We start from the raw sequence: 13480 nt of genomic DNA, 5'->3' as shown, positions 1-13480 counted from the left end.
TTTCAAAGGAATCCACATTTTTATTTAACATTTTAAAAGACTTTCATAATCTAGCTCAGCTTGCAATTTATATCATGTTCCCACAATGCTTTTCATTCATTGGGCACTGTGAAGATAATTATCCAAAAAAATTGCAGTCATGTCATAAGCTTTCTACATTTCTATTGTATACATATAATTTCTCTTGCACATAGATAGATGGATAGACAGATAGACAGATAGATAGAAAGAAAGGACTCTACTCTCATTGTATTCGTCTGCTCGGACTGCCATAACAAGATACCGCAGACGGGCTTACACAACAGAAATTTATTTCTCACAGTACAGGAGGCTGGGAAGTCCAAGATCAAGGACTGGCAAGGTGAGGTTTCATTCTGAGGTCTCTTGTTTTGGCTTGCAGACACCACCAGATTGCTGTGTGCTCGAATGGCCTCTTGTTGGGGGGCGTGTGGTCAGGGGGCGGGTGGGAACCGGAGGGAGAGAGAGTGAGCTCTCTGGTGTCTCTTCTTGTGAGGACACTAATCCTATATAACAAGACTCCACCCTTATGACATCATTTAACTATAATTACCTCCTTTTGGCCCCATCTCCAAATACAGTCACATTTGGGGTTAGGGTTTCAATATATGAATTTTGGGGGAAGGGGAACAAATCAGTTCATAGAACTCATTTTGAAAATAAATGTGTGTGAGTTCATCCCACTGTTGCTATCTGTCATAGCATCTTGTTTATTTTCTTAAAAGCTTTAGTTTTTATCTATTCTTCTGGAGGAATCTTCTCTATTTGTAATATTTACTTCCATCTCTACTTGTGATTAGAGTACTAGTCCTGGTTTCTCTCTACTCTTTCCCTCCCTCTTCCCATTGAGAGGAGAAATGACCGATCTGGTTGGTGAACTGGAAGGAGAAACTGGGCATGGGTTCGCTTCTCTAGGAGCCGGCATTTTTTCTATGCCATCCCCTACATAAGTACAGAATCAGGCCCTGCGTGGGCATGCATACATACCTATAAGGCTGTATGCGCTGTTCGCAAATGAGGACTGTTTAGATGGGTAGCTGCCATATCATACAGGGTATTAAATATCTTGGATAGTACTCCAGTATGTCATGACACGTGCCCCAGTTCAGCTCTACCTGGGACGCTGTAGGTGAATTTGTCTCATTTCAGGATTTTTTTAAAATTAGGAAGGAAATTTGCCTGCTGATTAAAGTCGTAGCCTCCAACCTAGCCTTTTATTTTGGTCTCCTATCTACTTCATTCTTTCGTCTTAATTCTATAATGATTCAGAACCTGGCAAAGAGGATTGCTGTTTATTGGTCTCCCTCAAACCCACAATATATGATGCATGGGCTGTGAATATAAAGAAGGAAACAGAAGAGTGAAACATGGGGGAGCAAAATAAACATATGATATATGTATTTGTGTGTACACACATAGATACTTTAAAATAGTCACATAATATATTCAAGTGATTCAAAAAATTAAAAGAAGGAGATATATAGCAAAACAAAATTATATCCTAAGTGAACTCTATTCCTATTTTGTAGATTTTTGGAAAAAATATATTTGCTTTTTTCTTATGCCTTTAAACTACAGCATTCTTTCTACAATTATTTATAACAACTTTTAAAATTATCAATAAAAATTGTGATTGCAGTATAAGAAATTAAAAAGGAAAAATATAAGGAAAAAATCCACTAGTCATCTCACAATGCTAACCCCTCAACTAGTCTCTTAATCTTCTTGTCCTTGTTCAGTAGGTTTTTCTACATTGCTGTGTTCAGTATAATATTACTTCCTCTAAGTGCCTAAATTTCACCTTTTTTTTTCCTTTCTGCTTTTTCTCCCCAAATCCCCCCAGTACATAGTTGTATATTTTAGTTGTGGGTCCTTCTAGTTGTGGCACATGGGATGCCACCTCAGCGTGGCCTAATGAGCAGTGCCATGTCCATGCCCAGGATCTGAACCAGTGAAACCCTGGGCCGCCGAAGCGGAGCATGCGAACTTAACCACTCGGCCACAGGGCCGGCCCCTAAATTTCACCTTTCAATGACTATGTTAAATCAGATGTTTCCATTCTTAGGAGAAGTTAATTTAAATATGTAACATTTCAGATTAATTTTGAGAAATTCACTTTTGAAATTATTTTTGCAGAACCTGGAGCATGGTAGGAGTCTGTGAATATCTGATCTTGTTTATTTGCAAAGGTGTTTTGCTTGGAACTGGGTACACGAGATATATAGAAGCTTTTGTTGCCACTGCCAATTCAAAAAATCGAAAAGTGTGAAACTAGATTAGAGGTCAACAAACTTTTTTCTGTAAAATATAAGGCAGCATGAGTCACAGGAATACTGCTGTCAGGGGGCTGAGTGATGAGGGCTGCCTAATGAATCAGGATGTGTTTAAGATGCAATTCAAGTGCTGGGCCCGATTCTACATGCGCTGCCATAAAGGAGGCTGCATCTTTACATGAACAGCCTTCCTGCTGTGGGAAAGGGGACCACAAAATGCAAGATGGCATTGAAAACAACTTTGCAGAGGGGCTGTCTGACTTGAATGTGGTGAGTGGATGGAAGACACCAGTAGCTTGGCAAATGGATCAGATTTTACATCTTCTGCCTTTCAGAGGTCTTTTGGTGCCAGTGTGAGGCAGAGTGAATTCTGGAAGGTGAGAAATATCGCTTTCCAGGATGGCTTCAGGGATTCAAATCTTGGACACTTGCTGTATGTTTATTTTTTCCCACGTTATTGCGTATTCAATGAATATTTCAGAAAACTTGATACTGAGATGCACTGAATTGAAAATGTAAAGAGTAACTCAGTCAAGATAGCCAAGTGATTCACAGAATAATAAATACTCTCAGATTCATCCCACATTCACCCAGTCCTTACTACAATATCTCTCATATCAAGCTCAATCAACGCTAGTGATAAGAGCACAGTATCTCCTGAGAATGCCTGTTCACATTTGGAAGCCTAGATTGGCATATCCTTGATCCAGTCAGTTTAACCTTGATTATGAAAGCGGATGTAACCTCTAGAGAGAGGTTCTGGCTGCTTCCATGCAGGACTTGCTGGAGAGCTGACCTGGTCCAGTCACCATCACACCAAGCAGACGGGGAGAGAAGGCTAGAGGGTCAGAGAGGCAGAGGGTGTGCGCCTGCAGAGAGGGCTGTGGCATTTCCACTGCCTTCCCCATAGGACAGGGGCAGGAATGGGTTCCAGTACATAGACACCACGCAGCCAGGTGGGGTGCTGACAGCCGGGTCCATTCTGATGAGTCGGTGCCCTCGCCCTACCAGTGAGTGTGTGTTTTGAGTGATACTCTTGCTTGTTTCCTGCCTCGCTCAAGTGAGGCAGAGACTGCTCAGAGAGTGGAGTTGTCTGTAAGAGGAGAGACTGGCCTACCACTTCCCGGTTGGATGAGCTGGAGCCTCCTCTCAGCTGGAGAAGTCTAAAGGTGGAAGGCTGGTTTGAGCCTCTTGTGACTGGGTGAGAGGGCAGCTTTGTGAGCAGCCTGCACTTGAATGTGTTCTGGGGCCAAGTGGGGGCTGCTGAAGGGAGCTGGATGGAGTCACTGCCTTTGGGGCTGAGAACCAACTGCAGGGCCGAGAGGTGGTAGAGTGAGGCTGGAAGTCACCAGGGAGGCAGAGCAGGGCTGGGATGGAGGAAGTTGGCCAGACTGCATCACCCGTGTCAGGGGAAGATGCAGTGCAGAGGTCCCCAGACAGGTCCCCAAAGGCCCCACAAATGCACTCTGAATTAAGAGCATGAGGACACCCCCAATGACAGAGCACCCCCAACAGCAGGAGGGAACCACAAAGAGCCCTGGCTAAGGAAAAAGCGCTTTGCCTTTTTCTTCTCTGATTCCCGCCCTCTCCCATCTCCCCTTTCCAATTCCACCCCAAATGAGCCAGAACGAAGCAGCTGTCGGCGGAGGTAAGGTGAGATGTGCAGGAGGAAGTGGAGGTCGGAGAGTGACAGCATGGGGCACACCATGCAGGCCAGCACTGCTGCAAGGAGGGCCGTTGTGCGGCAGAGGCGGGAAGACAGTTGGTTTTCATCAGGCTGCCCTGAACTCTTTAACAGCCGGCGGTGGCAGGAAAGCCACACCAGCTGCTCCAGATGCCGTCAAGGGGTGGGGAAGGGAGAGCTGACCGAGGGCCCCCAGGCAGCGCTGTGAGCCATATGAACCTCTCTCTTCACTGTGGTCTACTGAGGCCAGCCTGCTGAGCGGCGCTGCTGGGCTGGGGCCACAGAATGAAGTAGCCTCTGTTGAAGGCCTACTATGTGCTAGGCCCTGAGATTAGTATGATATGTAAAATCAGGTCCCACACAGCACAGGGCCCACACCCAAGAAGCTGGCCCAGGTAGAAATTATAGGAATAGGGACTAAATGTGACAGAAATAAGACAATTCTTTCAAAATCATTGTTTACATTTTTTTTTAAAGCTTCAGTGCATAGTTATGTAGCCTAGTTGTTGGTTTAGTTCTCTATGTGAGCTGCTGCCACAGTATGACAACTGACAGACTGGTGGTGTGGTTCCACAACCAGGAAACAAACCCAGGCTGTGACAGGGAAAGCACTGAATCTTAACCACTAGACCACCAGGGCTGGCTCTAGAAATCTTGATATCAAGTGATTTTCTTGCTATTTCCTGGATTTGCTTAAAAGCAGAATAGAAAATGGATGGAATTATTTAAATGATAAAAACTTCTATTTCTTTAGGTTAGGTTATTTGAAGTTTTCTTGGGACTTCGACTGAAGATGGCAATCAGGGGTTCTCAAGTTTTTATAGTAACGTTAAGGCCAAATTTACTAAATAGTTTCACCGGAATTTTTAAATGTTGAAAGTAGTTTCTAAGGAAAATGTAATCTATGTTTAAACTTTAATCCATTTCCCGGATAAACTGGGAAATTTATCTCTCTCGTTTAGCAGATATTGTTTTCTTAGGATAATTTATCATTTTTAGCAAGAGAGGTAACTCAGCCACGGCATTTTCTTTCTGACTTAACTGGGGTAGGGCATGGAATGGATTTCCTCCTCTGCCTAATTATTCAAGGAGAAGTCTTGTGACCTAAAAGAGAACAACGTACTGTTGTATCCATGCTAAGGGGATTAACAGCCTTGTGCTTGTAAAACAGCAGCCCAGCTCCTATTTAGTCCTTTGATTTCCAGAAACAAGAGCCCGATTCTTGCCACCCCTTGCATGCTGTTGTCCCTGTCTGGCGCCATCGATGAGAAATGGCAGTGGAGCCAATTCTTAGAGAATTACCTTCAGACCAGGGCTCCCCACACTTGAGGAAAGGGAGTGAAGAGTTTTTACCTGTTCAGTGAGTTGCTTAAAGAAGCTATTTGTATATGAATAAGTATTATTACTTTGTAAAAGGGTTGGATAAAATGATTATTGAAGTGAATTCAAATAATTCCATCAGATCCACCTATACTTACAATCTTGAAAATGTAGATTTTCTATTTAGCTGTACTAATGGGATTTCAGTTTATTTTTTGAGGTATAATTGACACACTGTATTATATGAATTTCAGATGTACAATATAATGATTCAATATTTGTAGATATTGCAAAATAATCACCATAATAAGTCTAGTTAACATCCATCACCCTACATAGTCACAGAATTTTTTTTTCTTTTGATGAGAACTTTTAAGATTTGGACATTTCGGTTTATTACATTAAAACATACTTTAAAAAGACATGTTTAGCTCAGTAAGTACTTTTTGGTTAATTTTCCATTTTGTGCAAATCTTAGAAGACATTCACTGTGGTCACATTTGGAAGAAAGACCATGGAAGAAGTGACACTAGTTGTACACAATCTGTAAATGGAAGGAATTTCTATCCTTTGGTTGCTAAGCAAGTTAACTACTGAAGACTGTGCCGTCAGCCTTCATGCTCCTTCCATTTCAACACCGACTTTCCTTACATTTACACGTCCTCTTGGCTACCCCATCTACACTATATTCAGGAGTCTTCTTCGACTACACAGTTATCATGTTGGTGTTATTATGTTGTCTGAATATTTGTGGTCGGGTAAACAAAGTTTTGGGAAGTAATCACCCTCCTTTCCTTCCTCTCTTTTGTATTATTGCAGTCTTGGCACAATTTACTTTCTCAGTTTGTCCCTCTTGGAATAATGTAGAAACAGTGAGTACAAACAATGGAAGTCACTACTCCATTCTATTAGTTTGTTCATCTGTCCATTCATTTCACAATCGCTTACCGAGCTCCCATGTGGGCCACACTTCAGGAATACAGGGGCTCACAGCACGGGACAGACTCGAGCCTGGCCCTCATGTCCTGGGGCCCTGAGAAGTCGTCTGTTGCACAAAATGGCCAAATCTTTATGGACAAAATATTTGATAGTCTCCCCGGTGACCCTCAGCTGATAAAATTAAAAAGGGTGTTCTTTGCTTGGAGACAATGAAGTTCAAACCAGGGCAGGGGTTGGAGACCCTCCTGACAAAGACTTGGACAAACCACATGACATCTAGAAGCCCTTTGCCCTCCCCACTGTCCTGGGTCTGTTCTCACGTGGGACATGGAATCTCGTGTGCAGATTCTGGCATCTCAGGCATTACTGGCTTCTACTTTGGCGTTTAATCTTCTGGTGGGCTCAAGACACTGTGACCTTGGGCTTCGATGGTCTTAGTAGCACTAAACTCCTGTACCTGGAACTTATGGGTAGAGTCATGAAATCTAAATGCCCCTGTAATAGCAACTCTTCCTAACCATCCCTAACCATATTGGCTAATCAATGTTAGGTCTTAGTAAACATTTGTGAGTGAATGAAGCATGATTAACATCCTGGCTCTTAAATCAGAGGCCTGTCTATTGGGGCACAGTGGACACCAGAAAACAGGGCCCCACCCACCCACCCACTTCTCCTCTTCTTCCACCTTAGTCCCATGGGAGGATACTCCCATGGTGGATATGGTGGGAATGGCCAGAGTAGAAGGAGCTCCCTCCTGCCTGGGTTTTATCTCTTGTTGGACCTCAATTTCTCACTCTTGTGGGAGCCAAGACATCAATTAATTTCTCAAATCATCCAAACAAGGGGGAAGCCCCAGCCCATGAGTGTGTCTCCATCATCTTCCACAGCCTCTGCCTCGCAGCTGTCTCCAGAAGCAGGGCTGTGCTTTCCCACAGCCTGGCTACTTTAGGAAGAGGGCGTACTCATTGCTAGTTCAGCTGCCAGTATCTGAACAAATTATCAATGCTTCTCTGCAATTGTATTTCTATGGTTGGTATTTGTCGAGCACACGGTTACATTTTTGTTCGCTTAAAATCTTAGACTTACTTCTCCTGGCTGAACCATCGTGTAGGAGGGGTACCTAGTGCTCTTCTGTTGAAGAAGACCCTAAGCAGCTAAAACTCTCCACCTTTTTTCTAATATCCATCTTGGAGAAATGATGGAAATGGTGCTTCTTAAGACACTAGTACAGTGGGAGGTATTCTAATAAATACTTGACAAATCTGAATAGAAAACAGAACTAATTTTTTAAATTTTTACATAATTATTAAGACCACCCTTATGCTGATAGATGCCAATATCTTGCATTTGAATATAGCTCTTTCTTATTATCAAAGTACATTTGTATCTGTTATCTCCTTATCAGTGAAGCCAGTAAGAACTATTATTACTCAATTTCCTTGTTTTGTTCTTGTAGGTCATTTTACTGTGCCCAGGCAACTTTAAAAATAACTGCTTTGCTCCTGTATTTGTATGTATGTGTGTGTGTGTGTATTCAATTTGAAAAAATAGATATTTATAAAAAAATTTCAAAGATAATACAGAGAGATCCTGTGTACATGGTCCTCATCCTGGGTGTATTTTTCCCTCCACTGCTCCTGAGGATATCTGGAAATGTCTGCAGGCATTTGGTTTTCACATTTGGATGTGCTACTGGCATCTAGTGTGTAGAGGCTACGAATGCTGCTGTCCATCCTGCAAAAGGATAGACAGCCTCTCGCAAGCAAGAGTTTTCCAGCCTAAAATGTTAATAGTGCTGAGGTTGAGCAACTAACTGCCCTAGACCCTTCACCCATGTCCCTAATGTTATTGTGTTAAATAACCATGGTAGGTATATCAAAAATATGAAATTAAAATTCATTTAATGTTATTAAACTGTAGTATTTTAGGATTTCCCTTTTTAAAAAACGAATGTTCCTTTTCTGTTCCAGAGTCTACTCCACTTTAGTTTGATCCAATCTCTGCCAATTTCTCCATTTTCCTTTGTTTTTCATGAACTTGGTCTGCCTTTGTTTTTCATGACCTTGACACTTTTGAAGAGATTTATAAGTGTTTTTTATATAGGTATGGACACTGACCCCATCCATAACATATCCAGGTGGCATGTGGAAATGTGATGTGTTTTTGGGTTATATCTATGACTGGAGAGTGCTATGGCATTTGGAGGAGGGGATGAGAGATAATCAGTGTGGTGCCAAACTCAGGACAGTCCCACCTAGCAAGGAATTTCCTACTCAAAATGCCAACAGCGCCCTCACTGACACACTAAGATCTCCAGCCCTTGCTCTTAACTCATGTAGAGTGGCATGCAGTGTCTCAAGTCTAGTAAATGGCAGGTAGTAAACTTCAAGACAAAAGCTTGAGTTTTAGGGATTCAGTCCAGGACTTTTTGTATCTAACACTAACTGTCTCCACTGAGTATTTTCAGCAATAATTTTAATCATTTGGAAATCTGTATTTCTAAGTAGAGCAAATATTGTCATTTCATCTGCCGAGGGGCTGTATTAAAGCATGAGTTGCCACCCAGTGGAAACAATGAATAAAGAACTTGAATTCACGGTAAGGGATAGTGCAGTTCCATGGTGACGGGGACAGGAGAGTATACAGGGCCACAGTTACGCTGATGGAGCTGTGTGCAGCCCTCCTCCTGCCTTCTCTTTCTTTATATGCTCTCTCCCCAGCGGGCAGTGTGTGTGTGTATCTCCTTGTTTATCTTCTGTTTCCACCTCCTTAGAAAGCAAGCTCCAGAGGAGAAGGGACTTTGCTTTGTTTACGGCGTAGTCTCTGACTCTCTAAAGGGGAATACCATGAGATTCATGTTTGAACAGTATTTAAAGAGGCTCTAGATAGAAAGAACAATACAGGCAGAGTGTCCAAATGGCCTCTTACCTGGTTTCTGGCCTCCTCTATTATGCCAGCAATATTACTTTGTAGTTGTTTAATTCTGTAAAGGGCATGTGCTATACATAGTATCCCACTTCCCTTCTTTTTCACTCAACACTGTACTTTTGAGATTCCTCCTTTTATAAAACAGTGTAGCTCTAGTTCAGTAGTTTGCAACTGGGGGTGTTTTTGTCCTTCAGAGGATATTTGCCAATGCCCGGAGACATTTTTGGTTGCCACTACTGGAGGTGGTCCTACTGATAGCTAGTTGATGGAGGCCAGGTTTGCTGCTAAGCATCCTGCAATGCACAGGGCATTCCCCAACATAGAATTATCTGGCCCAGTAGCCCAATAGTTGAGAAACCCTGGCTGTTTCTTTCCTGCCATCTGTGGAATGCTATTCCCTTGAGATTGCACACCGTATTTACTCGATCCATTCCCCTCTCGATTTAGGTTGGACATTTAGGTTGTTCCAGTTCTCTGCCCTGACAAGTGTGCTGCAAAGAGCATCCTCACCAATCTGTGTTGGGGTGTGAGGGTGTGTGTAAGAGAGTTTCTAGCGGCCACACTCTGTTCTAGGAAGCACTTCCAAATGCCGCTCCAGAACAGTTGGACCCTCTGACACGCCAGCAATTGATATTATTTAACTTTTTTATATTAAAAAATAGAAATTTCTTAATATATGGGATTCTAGTTCTCTGCATCTTTAGCAGCACTTGATATTATTTACCTTTTTGAATTTTGACAACCTGAAGTGGTTAAGTTGCTCATTTAAAAAAATACATTTTCTGATTATTAATAAAGCCAAACATCATGAATAATTCACACCCCACACCATTCTACAAAATTGGGGGAAATGTTTTTGGCAAGCATGCACCACTTCATTTTGTTCATCCCTGTAGGTGTTTTAAAACCACCCATTTTGGGACACCAAGCTTGAGTGTTCCTGCCAGTAGGGGTCACCGTCCCCCCGTGCGTCTTTACCAGTGGGATTTTTTTTTTTTTTTTTTTTTTTTTTTTGCCAGCCTCTCCCCACTCCCACCACCCTCCCACCCCCAAGGAGGGGCTCCTGAATGTTTGGTGGTGACTGGACACATATGGTTTATTTTCACAATATGGGTACACTACTGGCACTTAGAGGTTAGAGGTCAGGGATTCTGCTAAAACCCTACAATGCAGAGGACAGCACCCAACAAACAACAAAGACTTATCTGGCCCCAAATGTTAACAGTGCTGAGGTGGGGAAGCCATGGTGTGGACAAAATCCTAATGTGTGACTCTTTGAAAGAAAGACGATGACAATCTCTATGATAATAAAGCTGCCCACCATTATTATTATTTAAAATAAGAACAAACTTTCCTCTATACAAACTGGGCAAATAGTGGAGAAGCAGGCTTTCTGGGTAAGCGTGGTCCCAGGGACAAGGCAGGCCTGGCTGGGCAGGAGGAAGGCAAACAGTGTATCTTCAGCGTGGGCTCCACAGGGAGCAGAGAGGTGGGCCTGGGGGCTTGGCAGACCTGCCAGCTGGGGTGGTGGGAGGTGACCTGGTGGTGTCAGTGAGTCACGGAGGGGTAGAGCGGGGCCAACAGGGTAAAAGGACTGTGGGTTTGAGTCTCAGGAGGTGGTGGTGGCAGGGCCTTGCCTCTTGGGACACAGGGGGACATGAGGCTGCAGGAGGCCCCAGGCCCCGTGGAGTGCTGATCCCTCCCAGCTCTCCAGCGAGGCGAGGCTCTGGGGGCTGGTTGGTGGTGTCCTCGCAGCAGGGTGGGCGGTGGGTGGTGGGCGGTGGCCGGTGGGCGGTGGACCGGGAAGGCCCAGGAAGGCTGGAGGTCAGGCCCGGGTCAGTCTCCTCCTGTCAGGCACTGTTGCATCAGTGGCGGAGGTTGCTTCTCAGAGGCCCAGGCCTGGGCACAAAGGAAGGGGTCACTCCGTTTCTCCGTACAGGCTGGAAGGCAGATGGCCTGGGCTGGGGGCTCGGGCTCCTCTCCTCGGGGTCAGGGATCTCAAACCAGAGAGGTCCGTCGAACTTCTTCTTTCCTTTCTGGCATTGGCTGAGGGCCCTCAGGACGGTCTCCTTGGCACAGGGGTCCGGGGGCTCCTCCGGGGGTGGACCTCGGGAGACGCTCTCTCTGCGCTCAGGAGGATTGATTTTGACGGTGACCGGGCTCCGGACGTGTCGGGGGTTCCGGGCATTCCAAAGCCATCGCTGCCTGAAGCTCTTCTGATTCTCGGACAAATCCAGCCCCATGGAGGTGTGGCGGGGTTGGGTCCGCGTCCAGCGCTCCGGGTGGACGTGGTTGACCGGGCACTGGTCCCAGTGCCGCTGGCTGCCGGCGGGTCTGGGTCGCTGGGACCTGCGATCCGGGGCTGGGGGCGGCTGTGCGGCCTCGGCTGTGCCCAGGTAGCTGCTCAGGTAGCTGCCCATGATCGCGGTGCGGCGGGTCGGGGCCTTCGGCTCCCAGACGTGTCCGAAGTCTTCAGACGCCAAGCGCACAGGCTGCGTGACCGTTGGTACCGGGCGCAAGGACAGCGCGTGGGGTGTCGCACGTCCGGGCCCTCCGGGCACGGGGTCCCGCACGTGCCAGGCCAGCCCTGCGAACACAGAGACCCCACGCGGGGGGAGGCCGCCTGCTCTCTGAGAACAGGAACGTCCGGCTTCCCACTGTTGGTTCCCAGTGCTTGGCTCTGGGGCTCTGGGCAAAGAGGCCCAGGAGTGCCTTGACTTTTATAGTTGGCAGATAAAGGGAGAAAATATAATAATTTCTACTAGGTCCTGAAAATTACAGAAAATGGACAGTAGGCTGCTCTTTCATTGTGAAAACGAACCTAATGCACTTGAATGCTCTTTTAAGGAAAAACAACAAATTTACTTTTGTTAGTAAAGGTCATTTTTCTAGAATGGTTGCTAATGTCACTTTTTGTAATTTTGCTCTTAAGCAAATGGTGAAAGACGTTCAGGATTTATGTTTTAGCATGATAATGTTCATTTAATGTGGACTCTCCTAGAATTTTCAGCCTTCATACATTTCATACATTCATATATTGATTGTCTCCAGTCTGAACACTAATCCATTTCTTTCTTGTCATTTCTGCTCATAATCCGTGTACGCAGAGTAGAGTAAGTCACATTTCCCATCTACAGTGGGAAAGCAGGTAACTGGAGAAACAATGTTCAAAGGCCACCGATAAATTAATTATAGCACTTCAGTTTGGAGGTCTGTTTTTGGGCAGGCCCCAATATTACAGTGGGAGAGGGACAGAAATGGTGGCCAACGGAGCAAGCAAGTGTTGAATCAAGTGTGGACAACAGATTTGTCTGGATGTGAGAGGTGGAAGGCTGAATGAGGCAGACGCTGAAAAGAGCTTGATGAGGAAACACAAAAGGCGTCTGTGGTTCAGAGAGAGGCCAAGTGTTGGGGAAGCAGGAGTGCTATCAGCTGACAGGTGATAGAGAATGAGATCCCTAATGCTCTCTATTGAGTAATTCTTTATTTTTTCTTGTTTGGTAGATTGCTTATTTAAGGAATGATTCTCAAGTATATGATTTTGAAACAATGGAAATTTCCTATATAATTTTGTTCTCAATAAAACATTTCTTCATAATGGTGGAAATGACTTTTCATACACAGCTAGGACGCCTCTTAGATGGTCATTACACCAGAGTGGATGGCCTAATACAATTTGGTATTATTTATTTATAATGTATTTTTTCTTCCCATCATCTGCAGAATTTCCCACGTCCTACTTTGCAATGTAACTCAGCGGGTGTCATTCTGGTTTGTGGTTACAGACCCTTCGGAAAAGCACACCCTTCCTGCTGTTGAGGTACAGGAAGCCATAAGGTAATCACTGCCTTCTACGGTAAATCCACTAGGTGATTAATTCAGTTATTTTCATAGATATTGAAGAATGCTCTCTCTGCTTCACAATGATTTACTTGTTAAGATGTCAAAGATTTATTTTGTTAGTTTGTATTAGAGATTAGAGTTCATCACTGGTTCTCATCTAGGGGCAATTTTCCCTCCAGGGAGATATTTGGCAATGCCTGGAGACATTATTGTTGTCATAATTGGTGGTGGTGGGGGGAGGGTCACCAGCATCAAGTAGGCAAAAGTTAGGGGTGCTGCTAAATATCCTGCTATGCACAGGGCAGCATTTCATAACAAAGGATTATTCGCCAACCCCCCCCCCCCGCCCCCCATTGTCAGTTGTGCTGTGGTTGAGAAACTCTGCTTTATTTTTTTTTTATTTTTTTAAATTTATTTATTTTTTTTTTAAGATTTTATTTTTTCCTTTTTCTCCCCAAAGCCCCCGGTACATAGT

The 13480-nt window shown here is 44.4% G+C and overlaps 1 protein-coding gene across 7 annotated transcripts in view; it reads left to right on the top strand.

Annotated features, from left to right (window-relative positions):
- Positions 1-13480, top strand: part of CLTRN (collectrin, amino acid transport regulator) — a 42743-nt gene that overhangs the window by 14705 nt on the left and 14558 nt on the right. For all 7 annotated transcript variants that reach the window (XM_070603767.1, XM_070603768.1, XM_070603765.1 and 4 more), the window contains one exon: positions 12886-12999. In XM_070603767.1, the coding sequence (XP_070459868.1) occupies positions 12886-12999 (114 nt within the window). The remainder of the gene's footprint in view (positions 1-12885; positions 13000-13480) is intronic.

This window comes from Equus przewalskii, chromosome X, assembly GCF_037783145.1.
Source record: "Equus przewalskii isolate Varuska chromosome X, EquPr2, whole genome shotgun sequence".
Taxonomy (NCBI): domain Eukaryota; kingdom Metazoa; phylum Chordata; class Mammalia; order Perissodactyla; family Equidae; genus Equus; species Equus przewalskii.
This window is presented reverse-complemented; position numbering and strand designations above follow the sequence as displayed.